Source organism: Watersipora subatra, chromosome 1 (assembly GCF_963576615.1).
Source record: "Watersipora subatra chromosome 1, tzWatSuba1.1, whole genome shotgun sequence".
In the NCBI taxonomy this organism is placed as follows: domain Eukaryota; kingdom Metazoa; phylum Bryozoa; class Gymnolaemata; order Cheilostomatida; family Watersiporidae; genus Watersipora; species Watersipora subatra.
The window spans coordinates 38,729,250-38,757,137 of record NC_088708.1 but is presented as its reverse complement, the minus strand read 5'-3'; the positions used below and the strand labels follow the sequence as shown (position 1 = coordinate 38,757,137).

General features: G+C 38.0%; 1 protein-coding gene across 4 annotated transcripts in view; it reads right to left on the bottom strand.

Moving 5' to 3' along the window:
• Nucleotides 1-27,888, bottom strand: part of LOC137393833 (receptor-type tyrosine-protein phosphatase mu-like) — a 171,855-nt gene that overhangs the window by 37,784 nt on the left and 106,183 nt on the right. For all 4 annotated transcript variants that reach the window (XM_068080557.1, XM_068080544.1, XM_068080563.1 and 1 more), the window contains exons 13-17: nt 19,423-19,532; nt 14,973-15,165; nt 8,932-9,022; nt 6,472-6,651; nt 5,168-5,292 (exon numbers count right to left, since the gene is read on the bottom strand). In XM_068080557.1, the coding sequence (XP_067936658.1) occupies nt 5,168-5,292; nt 6,472-6,651; nt 8,932-9,022; nt 14,973-15,165; nt 19,423-19,532 (699 nt within the window). The remainder of the gene's footprint in view (nt 1-5,167; nt 5,293-6,471; nt 6,652-8,931; nt 9,023-14,972; nt 15,166-19,422; nt 19,533-27,888) is intronic.

The window sequence follows — 27,888 nt, the reverse complement described above, 5'->3', positions numbered from 1 at the left end:
TGACATTGAGAAAGATAAAGATAGTGCTGCATATGACATTGAGAAAGATAAAGATAGTGCTGCATATGACATTGAGAAAGATAAAGATAGTGCTGTATATGACGTTGAGAGAGATAAAGATAGTGCGGTATATGACATTGAGAGAGATAAAGATAGTGCTGCATATGACATTGAGAAAGATAAAGATAGTGCGGTATATGACATTGAGGGAGATAAAGATAGTGCTGCATATGACATTGAGAGAGATAAAGATAGTGCTGTATATGACATTGAGAAAGATAAAGATAGTGCTGCATATGACATTGAGAAAGATAAAGATAGTGCTGCATATGACATTGAGAGAGATAAAGATAGTGCTGTATATGACATTGAGAGAGATAAAGATAGTGCTGCATATGACATTGAGAGAGATAAAGATAGTGCTGCATATAACATTGAGAGAGATAAAGATAGTGCTGCATATGACATTGAGAGAGATAAAGATAGTGCGGTATATGACATTGAGAAAGATAAAGATAGTGCGGTATATGACATTGAGAAAGATAAAGATAGTGCGGTATATGACATTGAGAGAGATAAAGATAGTGCTGCATATGACATTGAGAAAGATAAAGATAGTGCTGCATATGACATTGAGAGAGATAAAGATAGTGCGGTATATGACATTGAGAGAGATAAAGATAGTGCTGCATATGACATTGAGAAAGATAAAGATAGTGCTGCATATGACATTGAGAGAGATAAAGATAGTGCTGCATATGACATTGAGAAAGATAAAGATAGTGCGGTATATGACATTGAGAGAGATAAAGATAGTGCTGCATATGACATTGAGAGAGATAAAGATAGTGCTGCATATGACATTGAGAGAGATAAAGATAGTGCGGTATATGACATTGAGAAAGATAAAGATAGTGCTGCATATGACATTGAGAAAGATAAAGATAGTGCTGCATATGACATTGAGAAAGATAAAGATAGTGCTGTAATGACATTGAGAGAGATAAAGATAGTGCTGCATATGACATTGAGAAAGATAAAGATAGTGCGGTATATGACATTGAGAGAGATAAAGATAGTGCTGCATATGACATTGAGAGAGATAAAGATAGTGCGGTATATGACATTGAGAGAGATAAAGATAGTGCTGCATATGACATTGAGAGAGATAAAGATAGTGCTGCATATGACATTGAGAGAGATAAAGATAGTGCTGTATATGACATTGAGAGAGATAAAGATAGTGCTGTATATGACATTGAGAGAGATAAAGATAGTGCTGCATATGACATTGAGAGAGATAAAGATAGTGCGGTATATGACATTGAGAGAGATAAAGATAGTGCTGCATATGACATTGAGAGAGATAAAGATAGTGCTGCATATGACATTGAGAAAGATAAAGATAGTGCTGCATATGACATTGAGAGAGATAAAGATAGTGCTGCATATGACATTGAGAAAGATAAAGATAGTGCTGTATATGACATTGAGAGAGATAAAGATAGTGCTGCATATGACATTGAGAGCGATAAAGATAGTGCTGCATATGACATTGAGAAAGATAAAGATAGTGCTGCATATGACATTGAGAGAGATAAAGATAGTGCTGCATATGACATTGAGAGAGATTGAGAAGCGAGAAGCAAAGTAAGACCCATGGAAGTGAATAGCCAATTTTGACAATAGAGACAGAAAATGAGTAGAAAGAGAGAGATAATAGGATGTAGTTAAACTGGCACAAAACAAGTCAAAATGGTATTTTCAGAAGAGATGGAATGAGACTTAAAGAATAGAGAAAACATAATATTATTATGCTTTATTAGTTATTTTGAGGTGTTGATTGATGTTCTAAAAAAGAATCAAGGAGATTGACTCACTAGAAGCTGAGATATAGCCAGCCAAACACAGGTCTACCTAATAACGGATAAGAGGAAAACCCTTCAAAAATCCCGAGAATTTTGACGCATGAAATCGACTTATTGGTCATGTGCCGGAGTTGCACACCCTTACCGCCGTTACGTATAATGATGGTTTTAGGCTACGAGATGTGAAACGCTTCTCGCAATAGTAAAGAATTTACAGACGAGCTCTGGTTTCTCAAGAAAATCAAGCAAACATCGAGTGGTAAAGGCATTTGCCCACAACCCCTCGCCATGATTTTTCAAAACAGAAGAGCAGATTTTGACTATTGTGCTTCAAATTTTAACTCGATCTCCACGGATATGCTCCGAATATCCTCTGTTCAACAAACAGAGGAGGGTGTATAGTCTATATGCGACATCCGCAATTTGCAGGTTGTTTAGAATAAGAAATGGGAATTTTTGTTCATTCATCATTTTTCTACAGTGTACCTACTGCAGCATTCAGTTGATTTTCATGATTATCGTCACTATTAACAGACTGTAAGTTCACTACAGCCATAATTTTAAAAATAATAACTTGACCGTGCTGCTCTTGCTGTAAGAAAGGAAAACGCTAACTTTTGATTTGATTTTTTCTATTTATCTATTATCTTATCTATGATTATTTTTATGATTAATATAATAATCATAATGCATATTATGCAAAATAATAATATAACTGCATATAGAATAAATGATGTATCTAGTATAATTTGTAGAAAAATATAAATAATAACCGAGATTGATGATTGATTTAATTGATTCCATTTATTAGCTATAGATAAAAAAATCTGAACAGCGCTAAGGATGAGTCTGAATAGGGAAGCTAAGTGGGAGAACAACAAAAATGAGCTGAACTAGCAAGATAGCGAAAGGTTGCGACATAATAGACGCGTGTAATTATTTCATGCTAAAACTAATCTACACGTCAGAGGGACTGGTTCGGAATTATCAGAGCAATGATTGTTAGGCCCAATTGGACTGTTCTATACTTCCAGGGATTAAACCAATTAAAACGCGGTGATTGTTATAGGAGAGCGCATTAGTTGGCTTAATTGACCAATGGCACACAAGTCGATTTCATACGTCACATATTGATGATTACCAAAACACTTATGCTTTTTGGTAGACCTGTGTTTGGCTGGCTATATCTCAGCTTCTGGTTGGTCGATCTCCTTGATTCTTTTTTTAGAACATCAGTCAACACCTCAAGATAAATAATAAAGCAGAATAATATTATGCTTTCTCTATTCTTTAACCAACCAGATTACTAATCTATGGGAGTCATTCTAATTCTATGGACTCTCTGAAGGCAACACATTGAAGACAAATGAGTTTGCAGTCTAGACCAATGTTTGCAGTCTAGACCAATGTACCAATGTTGGGAGGTATACATATCTAGCATTCTGTTGACGGGTGAGAAACAGTGGCACCGAGTGAATAAATATGATACAAGGACAAGATATGATACAAAGATGAGATATGATACGAGGACGAGATATGATACGAGGACGAGATATGATACGAGGACGAGATATGATACGAGGACGAGATATGATACGAGGACGAGATATGATACGAGGACGAAATATGATACCAGAACAAGATATGATACGAGGACGAGATATGATACGAGGACGAGATATGATACCAGAACAAGATATGATACGAGGACGAGATATGATACGAGGACGAGATATGATATGAGGACGAGATATGATACGAGGATGAGATATGATACGAGGACGAGATATGATACGAGGACGAGATATGATACGAGGACGAGATATGATACGAGGACGAGATATGATACGATGAGATATGATACGAGGACGAGATATGATACCAGAACAAGATATGATACGAGGACGAGATATGATACGAGGACGAGATATGATACGAGGACGAGATATGATACGAGGACGAGATATGATACGAGGACGAGATATGATACCAGAACGAGATATGATACGAGGACGAGATATGATACGAGGACGAGATATGATACCAGAACAAGATATGATACGAGGACGAGATATGATACGAGGACAAGATATGATACCAGAACAAGATATGATACGAGGACGAGATATGATACGAGGACGAGATATGATATGAGGACGAGATATGATACGAGGACGAGATATGATACGAGGACGAGATATGATACGAGGACGAGATATGATACGAGGACGAGATATGATACGAGGACGAGATATGATACGAGGACGAGATATGATACGAGGACGAGATATGATACGAGGACAAGATATGATACGAGGACGAGATATGATACGAGGACGAGATATGATACGAGGACGAGATATGATACGAGGACGAGATATGATACGAGGACGAGATATGATACGGGGGTAAGACTCGAAGGGGCTATCAGTGCATCAGGACAATTCAATACCGAGTATTGTTTTCTTGTGTCAAGTACAATCATAGTTTAGAGCCTGATTGTGTTGGCTGATCTGGCTGAGACTGGATGCTCAAGGAAATATTAAGTCAGTTCACATGAAACATCTCGCTAAGCATGCTAAATCAAGTATTCAGCGCCTTGTTTTAATATTAGACAATTAGCAATCCTACATTATATAGCTTTATGTATATATAGCTTATGCTCAATCCCAACTTCCTATAGAAACACTCGCTCCTCATTGCTCCCACAAATTTTTGGCTCTTGAAAAGAGCATCTGTGGCAACAAGATGACTTGTTATAAGAACTCCTAGGAAGCTGGCATTCCAACCTTAGCGATATATGATATATATGATATGGATGTTATGTAGGTAGAGGTGGTATATACAGATAAGTAGAGGTGGTAGATAGAGGTAAAGGTGGTAGATAGAGGTAGAGGTGGTAGATAGAAGTAGAGGTGGTAGAGAGAGGTAGAGGTGGTAGATAGAGGTAGAGGTGGTAGATAGAGGTAGAGGTGGTAGATAGATGTAGAGGTGGTAGATAGAGGTAGAGGTGGTAGATAGAGATAGAGGTGGTAGATAGAGATAGAGGTGGTAGGTAGAGGTGGAGGTGGTAGATAGAGGTAGAGGTGGTAGATAGAGGTAGAAGTGGTAGATAGAGGTAGAGGTGGTAGATAGAGGTGGAGGTGGTAGATAGAGGTGGAGGTGGTACTATTGCTAGATCAGAACACATCACTGATCTGATCTAGCAAACTGATCTGAGCTAGCAATAGTACTGCAACTCACTGATAAGAGACAGTATGACAAGCGATGAAAGTGAAGGCCACTGCCTCAGAACCTACCAACAACTGGTTGAGACAAGAACACATATGTAAACTTTGCAACCCCATCCACCTCGTCTCCGGCTCCATACCAAAGTTTGTAGCTTCTACCTTCACTAAGCGGGGTGTTGCGGTATCCTCTGTAGCTACAAGTACCTGAATGTTTCTAGTACATTTCTATTTTTGAAATGAAATTATTGCCAATAAAGTACTATATATATATATATAATATGAAGACTATTTGATGACCATGGAGTTTGCATTCTAGAGACATCAGTGCAACAATCATTAAAACATCTGATACAAAACACAGGTGCTCAGACTACGCTTAGGCTGGTTTAAACACTATCATTCCCATAGGTTTACCGTAACTTATTAGAGTTATAAACGAGATTATTATAGGTATAAAGGGGTGCTGAGCGAAGACTAATATAGGCAGAGCTGATGAGAGAGATTATAATGTGAGATTATTATAGGTATAAAGGGGTGCTGAGCAAAGGCTAATATAGGCAGAGCTGATGAGAGAGATTATAATGTGAGATTATTATAGGTATAAAGGGGTGCTGAGCGAAGACTAATATAGGCAGAGCTGATGAGAGAGATTATAATGTGAGATTATTATAGGTATAAAGGGATGGTGAGCAAAGGCTAATATAGGCAGAGCTGATTAGAGAGATTATAATGTGAGATTATTATAGGTATAAAGGGGTGCTGAGCAAAGACTAATATAGGCAGAGCTGATGAGAGAGATTATAATGTGAGATTATTATAGGTATAAAGGGGTGCTGAGCAAAGACTAATATAGGCAGAGCTGATGAGAGAGATTATAATGTGAGATTATTATAGGTATAAAGGGGTGCTGAGCGAAGGCTAATATAGGCAGAGCTGATGAGAGAGATTATAATGTGAGATTATTATAGGTATAAAGGGATGGTGAGCAAAGGCTAATATAGGCAGAGCTGATGAGAGAGATTATAATGTGAGATTATTATAGGCATAAAGGGGTGCTGAGCGAAGACTAATATAGGCAGAGCTGATGAGAGAGATTATAATGTGAGATTATTATAGGTATAAAGGGGTGCTGAGCAAAGACTAATATAGGCAGAGCTGATTAGAGAGATTATAATGTGAGATTATTATAGGTATAAAGGGGTGCTGAGCGAAGGCTAATATAGGCAGAGCTGATGAGAGAGATTATAATGTGAGATTATTATAGGTATAAAGGGATGGTGAGCAAAGGCTAATATAGGCAGAGCTGATGAGAGAGATTATAATGTGAGATTATTATAGGTATAAAGGGGTGGTGAGCCAAAGTCTTATCTTACCTCATATTGTTGCCAACTGTAAAAACCATGGGTAGTTGAGATGCAAGGAGCTCTCCCGCAATGTAACAAGAACCTGTGCAGCACTGTCCGCATGACTCAGGGTTGACCTCCTTCCTACTCTCAATACTCATGCTTCTCTTGACCTTATTATCTGCCTCCATCACTACCACTCTGTGCAGCCTGTTAAAAGATACGCGCATATAACCTTTGGTGATGCTCCTTATTTGTAAAGGTAGTTGTCATGAATAATTGACAACTGAACACATCGTAGATTAACATATAATGAAGAGATCTTATAATCATAGTGTTAATCATAGTGTTAATCACAGTGTTAATCATAGGGTTAATCATAGTGTTAATCATAGTGTTAATCTGTCAATTCAGCTGCTTTAATACAAACAAATTTGTCTGCCGTGAGTCAGGGTTGGAAAAAACACGGTTTTTATGAAAAAACCAAGTTTTTTGGGTTTAAACCGGTTTTATGGTTTAAACTGGTTTTTATAATTTGACCAAAGTTTTTGCAATTTTAAGTCTAATTAACATCACTTACTATAGCTGCATGATTGAGTATTGAACATGCATATGTGGAATCATCTGTTAACAATGGTACTGTGGGAGTTATTATGGAAAAAAAAAAGAAAACATAGAAATTTCAGAATGACTCTGTAGTCAAACACGATTGAAAAAATACAGAGCAGAAATCTTATCACATGAAGTGAATATATTACATACAGCTCGATGTATAAGCAGGAGTTTTAATCCCAACATAATGCAGATCTGCATTGCTAGCGTTTGGAGCAGTGGCAGATGACTCAACTTCTATCACCTGAATACTACTATCACCTGAATGTTGCAATACTAGCAACATTTAATCACGTCTAAATTGGTGTTGTGAGCTTGAAATTTAGCTACGTGGGCTTTAAGCCTACATGTATCTGTGTGAACTTGCATTACGACAGCACGCCTATTAAATCTTGCCTTAAAACCTTTGCCTTCTGCAGTTCGAGTGAAAAACTTCCAAATGGGATTATTTTTGCAAGTCATGTTGGAAATTCAAAGCACAACTTTAACTTTTGGAAACACAAAAAACTTGGTAAACTGAACTTTAACAATGCAACTTGTGAAGAGCTTAAAGGGCTTGGTGTTAGCGCGCTCTGGGTACCCTGAGTGGTGACTAATGGACAGCTGGCCCGTCCCCTGCACTGGTTTCCTTGGGGGTCTGATGATGATGACGAGCGATAGCATTGGTTTTTGGTCAATAAATTTTGTTTGTTCCAGTTCTTTTCTGTCTTGTTTTGCTTAGTTCCAGAGTCTAAGCAAATAAGACTTGCCTTTGACATATTTACCACTGTTTTTACAAATAACGAATAGAATAAATAATGTGAAGCTAGTGATGTGATTACGGAGGCACAAGGTTAGTGAAACAGATGTTACACATTATATGTCATTTTGCTAGCAATTCTGTACTATTGGTCAGTTTTTCTGTATGATATATGTTTCTACATGATGCTTTATATATTCTACGTTTGTTTACTTTATGTAGTAATTTAGAGTGCCGCTAATTAGAGTGCCTTTATCCATTGTATAGGTTTTACATATCTACATCTACCATCTACATATTTTAAAATAGACCAGTGAGGCATAACTCCAGACTTATCACACTAGTGTCTAGCAACTCTGCACAACTACTTTGGCTTGTGCCCACTAAATGAAATATTAGTTTGCAAAGCTTTTGCTCAAAAGGATTTTACTGTTTTAATTTCTATTTCTAATTATAAGCACTGGCTAAACTTTATAAAGTTTTCATTATTAAAGACAATGATGAGATTATTAGACTTCACATGATTTTCATATTTCATCAGTAAAGGGATCATCATATCGCTTGATAAAAGCAATTGAAAAATAAAGTTCTCTAATTCATTGTTGCTCTAGGATTTCCTGTAGTTTCAACTTGAGCTCTGCCATCAATCTACTACTGTGTCCTAAATGAACTTCCACAGCTGATAATTACATAGAATTACATTTCCACCACACAGGAACCACTAGCTCAAAATATTGTTTTTCACAAAAAATAACGAAAAAAACCATAAAAACCGGTTTTTTCGGCTTGGTTTAAAGCGAGCTAACCATGCCGTGAGTACAAAGAAAAAGTCTAGCACAACAATTATTCCCGATTCAACAGACGATGGAAAAAATAAAATTAGCTTTAACAAGGCTTTGATCATCTCTGATTTTAATACAAATAATACATTCACGCTATAGAGATAGTTTAATAATTTTTAACTTGAAACCAAAAATCGTGACACATTAATAAACCAAAACTTAACAAATTATACAAATTCAGCCTAAAAACCTTTATCCAAATTTTGTTGCATTCTCAAAAACATACACACATAGAACCCCAGTATAGATGAGGATTTAAAACAGATATTATGAAACTGGCATAAACAGAGAACAAACCTGCAGCAGCTGGCAGCCTTGAGTTCTACGGCAAAAGTATTTTCTGTGCTTTTCTCTTCTACGATAACAGGCATAGGAGGTGCTTTGGGCTCTGTAAGTGAATGATAGATAAATAATTGACATATTTGGCTCACAAATAGAGTAACATAATTATTCATTCTACTGTCTATTCGTTCTATGAAGTCAACACATTCTAAAGTATGTAGCAGGTTAAGATTATGCCGGATTCACCAAATATTAAATACAGTAATAATATAATATCAAATCCATAAAGTATCTGATATCTCTAGTTATCTCTGATAGAGCCTCAGTAAAAATCCTAAACCTTTATCTTTTCCTGTATTGATTTGATTAAAGTAGGTTTTACGGTATCACTGAAAGCGCATAGGCCCACCGTAAAACCTGTATTTGAATGCCTCCTTTATTTAAAAGTCGGCTCTATTTGAGCGCCACTCTGGGAAAAGGGTTGAAAAATGGAGTGCCACCCTGTAATTGGACACTACTTTTATTTGAACTCCACTTCTACTTGACCGATACTATTTGAAATTTTTAATCTTTACAAACCAATAATAGCAAGTGATCAGTAGAAAAGTGTCCATAAAACAGTACTAATAATGGCACAATTACATCATTAACAATTAAGTAATTTGTTGTTTCTGTTCATATCGAAGTCTGTTTTCCAACTACAGTACAAGTCTTTAGGTTTTTTCGTTAAAAACTTAGATTGCAAAGCCATAGAAATAATTAGTAACTGTATTCGGATCATAGTAGTGCCTTGTTTTTAATACTTGACGCTTTTAATCTTGATACTTTGACGTACATGTATATGAACGTTTTAGCAATTACGATGGTTTGAACGACTTATGATAGGCGTGCATTCGGCTGAAAGTTTAACAATATTTTGACGAAAAGTTTTTCAGATAGCAACGCGGAAGTTTTGGTCTGCTTAGACGCTAATATCGAGTAATTCAGCAGTGCAAAAAAAGTTCATTTCAACAGACACGGTGGAAATTATTGATCAACTAGAAGATGATGAAATGATTCGATCGAAAACAACAACCAGAGCGCAACCGGCCGAACAAATGATGCAAATATTTTTGTTTCTAAAATATTAACTTTTGTTTCTGCATCTATTATTAATATGGTTTGTTTATTTCACTTGTTCTTAAATTTATATTTGTAGCATCTGATAAGTTATTATAATTATAAAACTTATAAATTTTCAGAATTACAGCATATAGAGTTAGAGTACGGCAAGTTGGAGGTAAGTTATTTTAGCAAATTTCTTGTATCCAAAAAGGTTAATGTCGCACCGCTCGAAGGAGAATGCAAAATATGGGCGACATTTGATTTGCCATTGAAAGGGCTAAATTAATCTTCTCAACATTCTGATGGGGTGTTTGAAAAATATGCCACCCTTTATTTGAATGTCGCCTCTACTAAAGTGTCACTCTAAGGGAAGGGTTGAAAAATAGAGCGCCATGGCGTTCAAATAAAGGTTGTGCAGCAATAAAATGATACCTTTAAAAAAAGTTTTGATTATAAATTTGTTATTTAAACAAACATGAGCCTTTCCAAACTTCTAGTTAGTACAGCATGTAATTGAAAACTGCCATTGGTTGCTAACTTCAAACCAACTTCTGCTGTTACTAAATTCAAGCTTTGCATAATAACTAAACAAGTAATTTTGTGTTTCAATAAATAGCACGTTCAACGGATGTCAACTTCCATTTTGAGCTTTATGTTAGTAAAGAAATGAAAGGTTAAAGGGGGAAGGTGGAGATAACTTTTCCATATCTGCGTTCCAACACACAGTTCAAACACAGTGTGCCAAAATCTATACAGTGCACCCTCTGGATAAAATTACTCTGATGTGCAATTTTTTCACCTTACGAAATGTAACATGATGATTTTGTCACCTCGCATTCAGATACCATTCCCCATACGGATTCAGCAAAATGTTCGCCCGAGTTCAAATTTGGCAGTCAGTGTGCTTATTACGTACACTGTATGTAAAAATAACCAAGACAACGAAATGCTGTTTGCCGAAAATATTTTCACAATGCCTGAAAGAGACACGATGACCAATTTCTCTCAGTTCAGCACTTCTCGTGTGTACAACGACAATATTAAAAGCAAAGTTGGAGTTGCAATCCCCTCAACCGGAAGGTTAGTGGACAGACAACTTCACTTAACCTGCTAACAAAAATCTACATCATTACAAAACAGCATTGTTTGGGCTTTTTTGCCGAGTTAGATTCAAAAAGGTTTTAAACAGGTCTACTAAAAGTTATGGTGACAGCAAAAACGGAAACCGATTGGTGACAAAATTTTAGTGAAAAAAGTTGAAATTTAGTAAAATAGTTAAGAACACATACTAAAACTTAGCTTCAAGTGTGTGTTTTTAGTAAGCTTTAAGGTTGACTTGCAACAAAATTCCCATTACAGTTATTTGGTATCATAAGATTCACCATGTCTTACTCTGTTGTGTGGTAGGTGCCAAATATGTGGAAATGTGATTACAAGCTCTTAAAAGCTAAAAAACGAACAGTTAATCGCAGCCACGGAAGACCGCCGTAGTTTGGATTCTCTTTCCAGAACAGCTCAAATGTGACGCATTTGTGAGAGATGGTTTCTGTTTACACTGTCATGCAACCTTATTCGTTGAAATAGTTTCACAAATATACTTCATGCATTCAATAAAACCATGTCTATTGTTCTTACGCGTTTGTTTTATCGTCATTGTAATGCTGTCACTTTTAGCAGTGATATCTTATAACTTACCGTAAAAATTTATTTAACTTTTTAACCTTAGCTCGAAGGACTACATATCATTGTCTGATAATCATGACGAGCCTGTTGGTCACCTGTGGTAATCGAAAAGTGCTGCAAAAATTATTTTCGAAGTATTGGGTCACATGATCAGATTACGACTTGCCCATTAGACGAGGCCGAAACAAAACAGTAAAGTCAACCTTTAAAGGTTGACTTGCAACAAAATTCACATTACAGTTATTTGGTATCAAAAGATTCACCATGTCTTACTCTGTTGTGTTGTAAGTGCCAAATATGTGGAAATGTGATTAAAAGCTCCTAACAAGCTCTTAAAAGCTCAAAAACAAAAAGCCGCCGTAGATTGGAATCTCTTTATTTCGATAACGTAGTCATTAAATTTGGTTATTGTCTTGTCACGCATGTTCTCACGTGAATTGAAAGGCCAATAAAAAGCTCAATATAAAACTTATCGTAGCACTAGTTTATGACAAGCACTTCGGGTTTTACCGAAGACCCCGTATCAAATATAGATGCTCGCTACTTTACAGTTTTGTTTAGGCCTGGTCTAATCGGCAAGTCGTAATCTGTTCATGTGACCCAATACTTCGCAAATAATTTTTGCAGCACTTTTCGATTATCACAGGTGACCAACAGGCTCGTCATGATTATCAGACAATGATATGTACTCCTTCGAGGTAAGGTTAAAAAATTAAATGAATTTTTACGGTAAGTTATAAGATATCACTGCTAGAAGTGACAGCATTACGATGACGATAAAACAGACGCGTAAGAATAGACATGGTTTATTGAATGCGTGAAATATATTTGTGAAAATATTTCGATGAATAAGGTTGCATGAAAGTGTAAACAGAAACCATCTACCACAGCTACGTCACATTTGAGCCATTTTGGAAGAAGAATCCAAACTGCGGCGGTTTCGTGTGGCTGCGATTAACTGTTCGTTTTGAGCTTTTAAGAGCTTGTAATCACATTTCCACATATTTGGCACCTACAACACAACGGAGTAAGACATGGTGAATTTTTTGAAACCAAATAACTGTAATGTGAAATTTATTGCAAGTCAACCTTTAACAACTTATTTGAGATGAATTCAAAGTTTATGCTATACGTACGTCTGTCTTAAAGGTAAGAACTCCCTACAGTACGTACTGCACTGCACATGGTATATTATGCTACATTTTATTGCAGATCATAACCACTAAACACAATGAAGTTACTGTAGGTAACTGTAGTTACTAAGGTTAACATACTATTTGTTACTAATTTTTAATATGTACAGCACTTATGTTTTGATGATTTTTACCAGCGGATGTTTGCATTATATATTACTATGGTTTCTATACCCCTATATACAATTTTTTCACCGTATGATGCCAACCCAGGAACGAATCAAACTCGTATCCCGAGGGGGCCCTGTACTTATGACAAGCTCTCAGAGCTCTACACATATTCAAACTAATATCTGCTAGCTTACTTAGCTTGTAAAATACAGAGATAATATCTATGAGTCATGTAAAAACAATGCTAAGTACAGGAGAAGTACGGGTGAAGTGCAGATGAATCAAGATACAAAATCTCCCTCCCTGAATATTGTCCAAACATTTGTAAGTGATAAAGGGCCTATATTCCCAATGTTTTCAATGTGCGCATGATGAGGATTTGGAATTGTGCTCACGTTGAGTTACTGTACGATAAATGTTTAATGGACATATCATATCACATGTTGCGGATTAACGCAGGCGCTTTGTCACTAAAGATAAGGAATTCTAGGTCAAAGGTCATAGTGACGGGACTCCTATCACTATGACCTTTGGCTTAGCAGCACGCTTTCGAAATATGTAGGCTTACGACTCAGGCGTAGAAAATTTTAAAAATGGAATAGCTAGCATGGCATTTTCTTGCGCAACATTTGCAAGTGAAACATTCAATAAAGTTTGCGTGTGCCAAAACTTGCTTGACTTACGGGTTTTTCCATTTCCCTTTAGTGGATGACACAAGCTTCCCTGCCACATTCAGGTCTCGCTAAGCTATACGAGACCATACATCCCTGCCACATTCAGGTCTCGCTAAGCTATACGAGACCATACATCCCTGCCACATTCAGGTCTCGCCGAGTTACACGAAACCATATATCCCTGCCACATTCAGGTCTCGCTAAACTACACGAAACCATACATCCCTGCCACATTCAGGTCTCGCTAAACTACACGAAACCATACATCCCTGCCACATTCAGGTCTCGCTAAGCTATACGAGACCATACATCCCTGCCACATTCAGGTCTCGCTAAGCTATACGAGACCATACATCCCTGCCACATTCAGGTCTCGCTAAACTACACGAAACCATACATCACTGCCACATTCAGGTCTCGCTAAGCTATACGAGACCATACATCCCTGCCACATTCAGGTCTCGCTAAGCTATACGAGACCATACATCCCTGCCACATTCAGGTCTCGCTAAGCTATACGAGACCATACATCCCTGCCACATTCAGGTCTTGCTAAGCTACACGAGACCATACATCCCTGCCACATTCAGGTCTCGCTAAGCTACACGAAACCATACATCCCTGCCACATTCAGGTCTTGCTAAGCTACACGAGACCATACATCCTTGCCACATTCAGGTCTCGCTAAGCTACACGAAACCATACACCCCTGCCACATTCAGGTCTCGCTAAGCTACACGAAACCATACACCCCTGCCACATTCAGGTCTCGCTAAACTACACGAAGCCATACATCCCTGCCACATCCAGGTCTCGCTAAGCTATACGAGACCATACATCCCTGCCACATTCAGGTCTTGCTAAGCTACACGAGACCATACATCCTTGCCACATTCAGGTCTCGCTAAGCTACACGAAACCATACACCCCTGCCACATTCAGGTCTCGCTAAGCTACACGAAACCATACACCCCTGCCACATTCAGGTCTCGCTAAACTACACGAGACCATTATGTCCTTGCCCGTAATAGACTAGACCAAGTGGTAACTATGCTCAGTCATCGTTAAAAGGTTTTGGCAGACAAAATGTGAATATTTGAACCCACTGCTGCTGTAAGTCCGAGTAATATTTTACCTTCATTTATGCTTAGCTAAATGTTCGATTGTCCAAACACGCTTATATGGCGATGCGCGCAAATCAATTTTCAGTAGTTGTTTTATCTTATACTAAATAAAAGATGCATTTAGGAAGTCTGTAAGATAGCTTGTGCAACTAGTTGTGCCAACCAACCTGGAGGAAGTGTAAAGACAACCAATCGGTGTGCAACAAGTGATACACCGATGGTGTTGTTAGCCAATACGTAACAACTATAGTTGGTACTCGCCGCCAGCCCAGTCAGGTTATGGCCTATCAACTCATTGTCAGGGAGAGAGAACAGAGGAACTATATGCATTATAGTGAAGTCGGCGTGCTCACATCTCACCTGAAAGCATGAAATAAGTTTACCTAAGTAAACAGAACGTTTTCTCATTCTTACACATGCATTACCTTCTTGTCTATGAAAATGTCTGGCACTCATTGATAAAAATAAGAAGAACTCTCTGTGGAGGTAGCAAGCCAAAGAATTGAGCTATTTTGACTCGGCAAAGTAAAAAAAATAAAGCGAATTGCATGATAGTGGCATGCAGTTACTAAACTCCATTACTGTTGCTACCACTGGTAGATCGCTGACCAATCTCACAACTACCCCCTTCTCCATTACTGCTGCTGCCAGCTGGTAGATCGCTGTCCCATCTCACAACTTTATCACATCTCACAACAATTTTAGACCCTGCCTTCGCTCACGTCCCTATCTAACTCGTACCAGAACGAACAAAAGCTAAGTAGTACAAAATCTGAGAAAAAATAAATGACAAACGAGTTTGCTCTTTAGGTTATAACACAGTTACATTGATGACCGAAATCATGATTGACGAACAATTTTAAGATTGTCTGAAGAAATCATGAAACTAAAATGCCACTTTATCACTATATGACGCAAGCTAAGGTACTCCAACCGGCAATACCGTACTTTTCGCACTATTAGCCGCTACTCTTTTCTGATGATTTTAGCCATGCGGCTTATATAAGGGTGCGGCTATTCTGTGGCTTTTTCTTTCACCACTAAGGCGCATTAACCAGAATCACCAGTTAGTGCGCCTTTAGCGGAGAAAGAAAAAACAAAACAATGCCTAACGCTACTGTTCCGTTAGACACTAGGTTAAAAAGCGTCGTATTAACCGGAATACGAAACAGTGCCGTTTCGTATTTAAACAGGCACTGTTTAAATACGAAACGGTGTTTTGTATTGTTCCGTTTTAAACAGGAAAGTTGCTGCCGTGTTAAAAAGCACCGTCCTGAGCTCTGCGACCTATACAAAGGTGCGGCTTATGTATTGTTTTATTATCGTCTTTTGGAAAATAAAGCAGATGTGGCTTATATAGGGGTGCGGTTTATAGTTCGAAAAGTACGGTACTTAATACAGTGGACACTCACCATACGATTGTATTTCATTCCAGTGTTGGCATCTTAAAGTGAAAATTTCGTATAGAAGGATTTAGAAACCCATAGTAATTATCTAACACAAACACCCCTATTAAAATTCCTCAAGTTTATATACGTACTGTACATATTAAAAATTAGTAACAAAATACAATGTTAACCTTAGTAACTATGGTTACCAACAGTAACTTTATTGTATTTAATGGTTATGATCTGCAAGAAAATATAACATTACAATGTACTATGTGCAGTACACACGGTAGGGAGTTCTTACTTTCGAGGCAGATGTATAACGTAAACGTTGAGTTTAATTTGAATGAATTTAGCTTACTAAACACATAGCTTTAAGTTTTAGTTTTTATTTTTAACTATTTTACTGAACTTCAACTTTTTCTTCGGCTAAAATTTTATCACGTATCTGTTTCCAGTTTCATTTTCACCCACGCATAACAGCGCACGTTTTAATAGCTAATAACGCTGAACTGAGAAAGATTGAACATCGTATCTATTTCAGGCGAAGTGGGAGAGATTTTGACCAATAGCATATCGACATATTTGTTATTCCGACGTATTCAGCATACTAACTACCAAATTTGAAATTCGCGAACGATTTTTGTTGACATCGTATGGTGAAAAATATTTTGTATGGAAAGAACGACAAAACATTGTTCTACATCATAAGGCGAAAATGTCGTATAACAGGGTCATCGTAACCCGAGGCGTACCGTATTTATATTAACAATCACTCTGGTTTTTAATTTCCTTAAAATTTAACATTGGCTGGCATCACGAAAGGTTTTCGTAATTGTTGCTGGCATTGAAAATTGAAATCTACTACTTGCATCAATAGCCAGGTCATTCAGGTAATACAGATGCTCCCCAACTTACGAAAGAGATACCTTCCAAACGGCCATTCGTTAAGCGAATTGTTTCGGAAGTTGTCTCAGTTCATTATTTTGTACGGGACGTATGTTAAGGATTATATAAGTATGTTTAAGGCTTGTATAAGTAACCTGTATTGGTTTGTACTGCATTTAAAGAACACTAAATAATAATAATAGTAGGGTAGCGTCTGTAATAGTGATCACCAACTGAAACACGTGACTCATGTCTAAAACAAAAGCAAGCCTCAGAGCCAGAGAGACTAGGAAATGCTAGCGCCTCAAACTTGCACATTGATCTAAAGCTCAATTTTGATGATTGGACTGCTGAGATGAAGTCTCAGTTACTAGTAAAGACTACGGTAGTAAAGACTGCGGTAGTAAAGGCTGCGGTGGTAAAGACTGCGGTAGTAAAGACTGCGGTAGTAAAGACTGCGATAGTAAAGATTGCGGTAGTAAAGGCTGCGGTAGTAAAGGCTGCGGTAGTAAAGGCTGCGGTAGTAAAGGCTGCGGTAGTAAAGGCTGCGGTAGTAAAGGCTGCGGTAGTAAAGGCTGCGATAGTAAAGGCTGCGATAGTAAAGGCTGCGGTAGTAAAGGCTGCGGTAGTAAAGGCTGCGGTAGTAAAGGCTGCGGTAGTAAAGGCTGCGGTAGTAAAGGCTGCGGTAGTAAAGGCTGCGGTAGTAAAGGCTGCGGTAGTAAAGGCTGCGGTAGTAAAGGCTGCGGTAGTAAAGGCTGCGGTAGTAAAGGCTGCGGTAGTAAAGGCTGCGGTAGTAAAGGCTGCGGTAGTAAAGGCTGCGGTAGTAAAGGCTGCGGTAGTAAAGGCTGCGGTAGTAAAGGCTGCGGTAGTAAAGGCTGCGGTAGTAAAGGCTGCGGTAATAAAGACTGCGGTAGTAAAGACTGCGGTAGTAAAGGCTGCGGTAGTAAAGGCTGCGGTAGTAAAGGCTGCGGTAGCAAAGGCTGCGGTAGTAAAGGCTGCGGTAGTAAAGGCTGCGGTAGTAAAGACTGCGGTAGTAAAGGCTGCGGTAGCAAAGGCTGCGGTAGCAAAGGCTGCGGTAGCAAAGGCTGCGGTAGCAAAGGCTGCGGTAGCAAAGGCTGCGGTAGTAAAGGCTGCGGTAGTAAAGGCTGCGGTAGTAAAGGCTGCGGTAGTAAAGGCTGCGGTAGTAAAGGCTGCGGTAGTAAAGACTGCGGTAGTAAAGACTGCGGTAGTAAAGGCTGAGGTAGTAAAGACTGCGGTAGTAAAGACTGCGGTAGTAAAGGCTTTACTAACAATGTTTAAAGAATAGCACCCTCATTCCTGCATACATACCTAGTTTATTTTCATCAGCAATTTATTAAGAGATTTGAGGTAACTTTAATTAAACTGTTATGAGTGCTTGATGGTACATATCGATGCTTAGCCGCCTTATCAGCGATTTGGTGCATTGTTGCCCTTCTAATCGGCAAACATTCAATATAGCCACTTTACAATCATGGCTTTGATATTGAGGTTTCATGCAAGGATATAGCCAATTAAATACATGTACTACTTTACAAGTTTGTAGAGATTAGGCGTGAAGCTCGTAGTATTAAAACTAATTGACCAGCACAAAATACCAGTAGTAGTAGGGTAGTAGTAATAGGGTAGTAGTAGTGGTAATAGAATAGTAATATAGTAGTAGGGTAGTAGTAGTAGTAGGGTAGTAGTAGAGTAGTAGTAGGGTAGTAGTAGTAGTAGTAGGATGGTAGTAGTAGTAGTAGGGTGGTAGTAGAGTAGTAGTAGGGTAGTAGTAGTAGTAGTAGGATGGTAGTAGTAGTAGTAGGGTGGTAGTAGTAGGGTAGTAGTAGTAAGCCTCAACTCATGATTGCTTTGCACCAGGCATCTCAACTGTAAAACAGAGTGGAGGTGGAATAATAGATGTTGCAACATGAACACACGGGAGGCGTCCGACAATAGCCATTGACAATTGCTTAACATTTATTATGACACTTGTATTAAACATTGTCTATTCTATTAGAATAAATTTGTAATAATTGTATATATAAAACAATTTTTGTGCCACTGAGTTTCTATTCTAAGTCAAAATGCTTGCTTTCCTATGTTTCGGATTTCAATTTAAAGCATACTTTCCGACAGTCAGCAAAGTCAGCAATCTAATCATGCTGATACAGCGGATGAAGATGTTAACAACTCCTTACATATGCAAAACACCAGCATTCACTGCTAGTGTCAGCTGCAGCACCAACACCGTGCATTCACTTACAAATTCACTTGATATTTCTCTAGTGTACTTCAGCCCTCACATCATCGCACAACATATTCATGGACATGAGCTTTTTACCTGATAAGAGGTCACGGCAGTACCTCCCGTGTTCTCGGGTTCTTTCCACTCCAAATAAATAGATTCATCTGTTCTGGAAGAATTCTGCAGCGTTGTCACTGGCCCAGGTACTAAATTAAAAAGATACCATGAATTAGGCCTAAAACTCTAACTGCGGTAGCTTACAATTAACTGTGTTATATAGGTATTATACTAGCGGAATGCTCGGCGTTGCACAGGTATTAAAAAAAAGCTTATAAATAGTGGCAGGTAATGTAGTAGCTTATAAATAGTGGCAGGCCTTGCACTTGCCATTAGCCTGGCACATTGCCAATAGCTAATTTGAATAGGCTAGTACATGTATTGCTAAATTTGCTAATAAGAGCCGCGGGAGCAAGTCTTAGTGACGTCGCACCGTAATGCAGAGTGCTATGCGTATTTTAACCTAGATAGCTACTCGTATCTCACAATGAATCAATTCCATCTTGCTTAGCTCAGTGGGTTAGTTTATTGCCTGAATATGAGAGGCTCAGATATCAAATCTTCTGTAATACGGATTTTTCATTCCAAGATTGCAATAGCTGTACCGACACAAAGATTGCAATAGCTGTACCGACACAAAGATTGCAATAGCTGTACCGACACAAAGATTGCAATAGCTGTACCGACACAAAGATTGCAATAGCTGTACCGACACCAAGATTGCAATAGCTGTACCGACACAAAGATTGCAATAGCTGTACCGACACAAAGATTGCAATAGCTGTACCGACACAAAGATTGCAATAGCTGTACCGACACAAAGATTGCAATAGCTGTACCGACACAAAGATTGCAATAGCTGTACCGACACAAAGACTTATATATATAGATAATGCTGGGCTTTCTGGCTAACAATTAGTGAAAACAGGCTGCTGGGAAATCTGTATTTGACGAATGATCCTTAGAACAAGTGATGTTTTTCTTTGGTACTTTTCCTAGGTCAGATTCACTGAAAGGCTGATCCAGGACTGCTATCAGTGTTATCCAGACTTGATGAAAGCAGTTTGCAATAATTTTAAGATAAATTACCCTAGGACACTTATATTTCGCTAGTATTTAGTTTCGTGAGTAGCACACAGAGTAAAATTTCGCTGCAATTTAATTTCGTGGCTCTGATGAGTGCGAAAATATAGTGGTGTGAAAATAAATGCAGTGGAAAAAACATTACATTCCTCAGGTCCAGTTCACTAATAAGAAAAAAATTCAATTTGGGAATAGTTCGTATTTGTAAACCACAGGTTGAAATGTGTGGGTGAGATCGACAATTCAATTTGATCACTTGCTGCCATTTGTTTCTTAGACTATCAATGACGTCTAGGTCCCTCCTGCCGTGACTTTCACACTCTAATCCCAAGAAGAAGAAAATAGATAGGTAACAACCAACTTCACAACCAACACTGTATAACCCTTACGTTGCCATAACGCATTTATGCGTTTTCTAGGGGTCACTGACATAAACGCATTTTCTGACTTTCTCAGCAATTGTCTGGTAACCTGATATTATTATTTGTTGACCACATAACCCACGGTCTTTAAGTGTTTTATGAAATTGACTGTGTTGTCCGAAGATTTCTCTATAAAATCAGCCTAAAACAACGAAGCAATTTTAAACTTTTGTTTGAGAATTTCTAATCTAAAAACGAACATTTTTCTGTGAGTTCATTAACTACCCCGTGGGAGTCATAAAACAGGTAATTAGTTGTTGATGACATAATAGCCAGTTTATATTTTCGTGATTATACAGATAATTAAAGTAGAACTTGAAAAATACTGTATACATATCATGAAGCAATATCGGCAATTTCGGTAAAATGGCTGGCACTAGGCCGGTAACGAATTTGTACATGATTGGCAGTGAAAGAGATAATGTGGTTGGACCTGATGAGGATTGATATTGTTTTTGGATGGTAATAAATTTCATCACTGCAATAATTATTCTTCAATTTTACGACTTCACCTACCAGACTTTCATTCTCACCAGTTACAAATTCGGTGACTAAACTGATATTGCTTTGCCATGCTGCTCAGTTGGTGTATTAGCTATAATGAGTTTACCAGAAATTTCCCATTTATCCTAACCACAGACGAAAGTTGCCTGCATTTCTAATATTACGATTTTATTGTGGATATCAATGAACAAAGCTATTTAACTTCGCGTTTTCGCTCGTTCGTTATGATAGTTTAGTTTCGCTCATTAAATTTTCGCGAAAGGATTACACCGCGAAAACGCGAAAGTTAGATGCCGCGAATACATAAGTGTCCTAGGGTAAACATTAATTTATTTCATGACAAATCAAAGTTGAGCTACTTTTAAGCTAGACATACAATGCAAACAGTCTATCACAATTTGATAACATCAAAAGACTTGCTGCAATGGTAAATCAAAACAAGTGAATATGTTAAGAGCAGTGTAACAGCCTATTAATCTGTAAACCTACATTGTTGCTGACACAGTAAACCTACATTGTTGCTGACACAGTAAACCTACATTGTTGCTGACACAGTAAACCTACATTGTTGCTGACACAGTAAACCTACATTGTTGCTGACACAGTAAACCTACATTGTTGCTGACACAGTAAACCTACATTGTTGCTGACACAGTAAACCTACATTGTTGATGACAAAGTAAACCTACATTGTTGCTGACACAGTAAACCTACATTGTTGCCGACACAGTAAACGTACATTGTGGTTGACGCAGTAAACCTACATTGTTGCTGACACTGTAAACCTACATTGTTGCTGACACTGTAAACCTACATTGTTGCTGACACTGTAAACCTACATTGTTGCTGACACAGTAAACCTACATTGTTGCTGACACAGTAAACCTACATTGTTGCTGACACAGTAAACCTACATTGTTGCTGACACAGTAAACCTACATTGTTGCTGACAAAGTAAACCTACATTGTTGCTGACACAGTAAACCTACATTGTTGCCGACACAGTAAACGTACATTGTGGTTGACGCAGTAAACCTACATTGTTGCTGACACTGTAAACCTACATTGTTGCTGACACTGTAAACCTACATTGTTGCTGACACTGTAAACCTACATTGTTGCTGACACAGTAAACCTACATTGTTGCTGACACAGTAAACCTACATTGTTGCTGACACAGTAAACCTACATTGTTGCTGACACAGTAAACCTACATCGTTGCTGACACAGTAAATCTACATCGTTGCTGACACAGTAAACCTACATTGTTGCTGACACAGTAAACCTACATTGTTGCTGACACAGTAAACCTACATTGTTGCTGACACAGTAAACTGCTGACACAGTAAACTGGCATTCATAAAAAGCCAGTTAAATACAAATTTCTCTATCTGTATAGAAATACGAATATGGCTTCAAAGGAGCTACGATTTTTATTGTTAATGCTGTTCAAGCATGAAGTCACAATGATAGTACCTGTCTCTTGCAACATATTACAATGATAGTACCTGTCTCTTGCAACATATTACAATGATAGTACCTGTCTCTTGCAACATATTACAATGATAGTACCTGTCTCTTGCAACATATTACAATGATAGTACCTGTCTCTTGCAACATATTACAATGATAGTACCTGTCTCTTGCAACATATTACAATGATAGTACCTGTCTCTTGCAACATATTACAATGATAGTACCTGTCTCTTGCAACATATTACAATGATAGTACCTGTCTCTTGCAACATATTACAATGATAGTACCTGTCTCTTGCAACATATTACAATGATAGTACCTGTCTCTTGCAACATATTACAATGATAGTACCTGTCTCTTGCAACATATTACAATGATAGTACCTGTCTCTTGCAACATATTACAATGATAGTACCTGTCTCTTGCAACATATTACAATGATAGTACCTGTCTCTTGCAACATATTACAATGATAGTACCTGTCTCTTGCAACATATTACAATGATAGTACCTGTCTCTTGCAACATATTATGGCGATACCACATGGCTAATAAATACAAGAAATATAATAATCAACAGTGATAGTCGACAGTAATAGTCGACAGTAATAGTCAACAGTAATAGTCAATAGTAATAGTCAACGGTAATGAATCTTCACAGCTGTCCGATCGAGCATTTTGTTAACCCTGCGAGCAACTGTCTTTGCAGTCTCAGACCACAAATAAAGATATACATGTAGAAGGGTGACAGGGCTTCAGGTGAAGATGGGGGAGGGGAAAGGGGGGTAAGGTAAGGAAGGAGAGTTGACGAACCTGAACTGCTATACCTCTTCGGATGGAGGAAACTCGAATGCTGGAGTTTTAGTTGACCAGAAAAAACCATGACTGACATGGCTTGGCAGTCGCATCAAATTACTCGAGCTGTGAGTGCGATGCTAAAACTAACAACTAGCCAAAAGCATTGTGCAGAGCTCAATGAACAAGTAGATCCCCACAAAGCACTCAACTGCAAGTATTTCCAGTTGCAAATGCTTTCCTTTGAAAGCATTCAATTTACAGATGTACATAAACAAAACTGACAGGACTATGAAAGAGCGTGTCTGGAGATAGCGTCTGCTGATTGTTAGTGAAGGAGTGTCATGACAGAAGACCATGACCATGCCATCAACCTTCAACTCATTCGCAACCATCCGCGAGTTAACTCACAAAATGTAGCTTAGCTAGGCTACCAGCGCGAGTTATCTCGCCTTGGAAATTTACCCATTTCATGTACAGTTATTTCTAAGTTATAAAAGAAAGTTTTTTATTAGTTCGACGGAGAAATTTCTGGCTGATCTGAAAAACTTACAAACATGCCTCAATGATATTACTGGCAAAAGTTATAGCCAAAATACTAAACCGATATCGACGTCTATCTAAACCGGAAATCATCGCGATGACTTTAATTTTCATCATTCCGCGATCAATTTTTTCCACTCCAGAAGTAAATATGCAGATTCAGAAGTGGTAAGACATTCAAAGACAGCTAGAACTTTTAAAACTTAGAAATGTTAAAACATTAGTTTTAACGTTTTAAAATTTTTATTATTTTTTAATTCTACCAATTTGAATCGTTATGCCTGAATAAAAATGCACTCTTCAGGCTGCCAGCCGTAGTCTAACGTTATCTTTCACTTTCGATAAGATCATATTGATTCTTAGAGCTGTCTATGAAGTCTGAAAAGTCAAGAACAGAGTTATTGAACATAATTTTATTATTTGAAACATGTTTATGACAGTTTATTTGAGTTATATTGGCATGTGGATCAGCTATATTTTAGTTTGAAGGATGATACTCGGGAGGAAAAGTTCAAAATTAAAGTTTCATGATTTTTACGTTCATGACTAACTGTTATTTATAAAGATATTATTTATAACCGTGTAATGCATGTGGCCAAACAATAATTTTAGCTAAACTACTTATATTTTTAATATTTTATTGTGAAATTCTAACTTTTTTTCAGCAAGTAAAAGTTTTTGAAAATCAGAAATTTTCTAAAACTACCTTCTTTGAGACACGTGTCTACATGTAAATATTATGAAATCTCTATCTGAATTTTATACCACTTGAAAGAGGTGAATTTTATATCACTTGGCTGGTGATTTTGAAAATTGAATGGGCAACCTTTCTCAATTCAGTTTCTTGTAGTAGTAAGTTAAATTATAGCCTTTTCTGAGCAATGACTGGCATTTGAGGTAGATCGCATGAAAGTTAGTCGGTTGCGAATGAGTTAACGCTTTTAAGTCTGGTCGCTTAAGTACAATCTTCCAATGGCCGATTTTGAGGCTTTCCATTTATACAGTGTATCCACCGTATTGCTAGTAAAGCTGTGTATGAGCACACCATTGTGGAGCTGACAACATGAGCTTTCATATCATACTAAACATAAATTTATTCTGCTGAATCTAATCTATGTAACTTCAGGACAAAGAATGCCTTTTCACACCAAAAATGATAATTTTCGTAAACAGAGTACAAGGTATGCCAATTGCAGTAAATACTTTGATTGTTTGTTATTTTCTTTTATTTATGTCTGACATAGCATATTATTATTATTATTATTTTGCGTTGGGCCTATGATAAGGCAAAACGCATAATAGTCTGTTTTAGAATCGCTTTCACTCATTTCTCATTCGTGGTCAGCATCATCATCCATATCCATAGGCATATCACTATCTGAATTGGATCCACCACAAACTCTCCTCTCTGCTTCATCATTGTAATATAATACAATTATAATTGTTCTGTAGCTATTCTTTATAAATGTATGAGTAGCCTACAGCCTGCTTCGGAAATTGGTCGGTTGGGACAGGGGTGGATTGGAAGAGGAGGAAGATTTCCTCACACCTCACTCCTTCAATCCCCCACACCCCTCCCTCCTATCTCCCCACACCCCACCCCTCCTTTCCCTAGCAGAAAGGAGGGGTAGGAAATATTTGCATGTAAAATATCCTACTTTGCAGCAGAATACTACTTAGAAGCAGTTGTAGAACTAGTCTAGTAATCTACTACTATTAGCCAGTAGTCAATTACATATCCAATAATAGTTTGGCCAAAGTAACTCAACGTATAAGATGTGAGTGTGACCAAAGATTAGACTAACAAGGTGAGTTACAACCATCAGGAATCTATCATTGAGAGAGTCTAAATCATCCATTTGTCAAGCCGATTCTTGACAAACTAAATTAAGTGAAACTGCACTGTCATCTTTCACTCACTCACGCTGTGGTTTTCATGTACTGCGACTAATTCTGAGAGTTTTTCCAATTTTACTCACCTTCCTCATCATCAGAGTCATCTGCATTTACTTCACTATCACAGTCATTTACTAACTCATTAATACTTGCAGCTATTTTTTATCAATTGCGTGTCTTGATGTGGACAAATTCCTAGCCATATTCTCAAACTTTAAAAAAAACTTGACCAAGTTACTATTTTGACAAAGCCTGAGGTTTTTGCAAATACATATATTTCCAGTTTTATTTAAGATATTGGCAAGATTTTTTGTACACAAAGCTGAACTTCAGGGCTATCAGAATATCGGCAATATTAGCTGCTCAGAGGTCAAGAACAAGTCCCATGAACTAATATGACCCGGGTTCGAATTATTTCGATGTCAGCCACTTGGAGAGGACAACTCCGATCGAAATATTTCGATGTCAGTCTTGAAAGTGTTTAAACACAGACAACCATTAAGGGACGGTAAAGCCACGCGAGGATATACTGAAAAAAGTCAGTAGAGAAACCAATGGTCCAAGACATGACTGTATCACTGCGTTTCCATGATGCAATCTATTCGCAAATTTGAGCCAACCCGAAAATTATCCGCGTCATGGAAACGGCAAAAATCCGCAAACTTTGATTTGATCAGTCTCAATGTGCCAATGTTCCAAACGATTGCTGCTAAGCTTAAGTCTAGTTCACACTATATCGCCGTATTTCGGTGTTGATGCCACAATACTTAGGTGATCGTCTATGATACTATGTTCACACTATCACATACCCATCCGCGTTTGCACCAGGAAATACTCTGTGACATAATGTTTTCAGTTATCTTTTTAAATTTTCGCAAAGAAATCTATGTTTTCGCGTGCTAGAATAAAAAACTAGTCCCGCAGCTAAAATCATAAACGGATGTGAATAAATCACTCAATTAGCGATCGCGAATTACCATGGCAGAAATGGTTCACATGTAAAAGGCGGTCGTCGATGCTTTGACGATCGGGAAAGTTTGACAGCTGCCAACTTTGCCAACATGTCCGCAATGCTTCGTCGATGCCATCAATTCACGGTTCACATAATGAACGAAAGGGAAACGCTGACAAATGGCGATATAGTGTGAACTATATCGCCGTTTGTCAGCGTTAACCAGGCTTAAACCAACCTTTAAGCCTGGTTCCCATATCGATTGCGAGACTCCTGCGGTAACTTGCGGCGCTAAGCTCGGCGGTATCTGTTCACACAAAAGCTGCATCACTAAACTTAATTGCGTAATCAAATAAAATGTTCGCTCGCCATGCCATTTCTATAATGGTGACCTTCACCCGTACAGTGCACTTCAGGAAGGTTTTTCCTGCGGCCTTTTGCGAATTTTGAAACACGCTAAACTATTGCGTTGCTGCCGGCAACTACCAGCGGTCCTCGATGGTACCTGGCGCATAGGTTCTCATTTCACCGCTAACAGCCTGCGGTGCTGTCGCCGGTGCTTTGCGACGTATATGGGAACCAGGCTTGAAGGTTGACTTGCAACAAAATTCACATTACAGTTATTTGGCATCAAAGGATTCACCATGTCTTACTCTGTGTTGTAGGCGCAAAATATGTAGGAATGTGATTACAAGCTCTTAAAAGCTAAAAAACGAACAGTTAAGCGCAGCCACACGAGACTGCCGCAGTTTGGATTCTCTTTCCAAAATGGCTCAAATGGGACGTAGTTGTTATAAGATGGTTTCTATTTGCACTTTCATGCAAAGGTGCAAT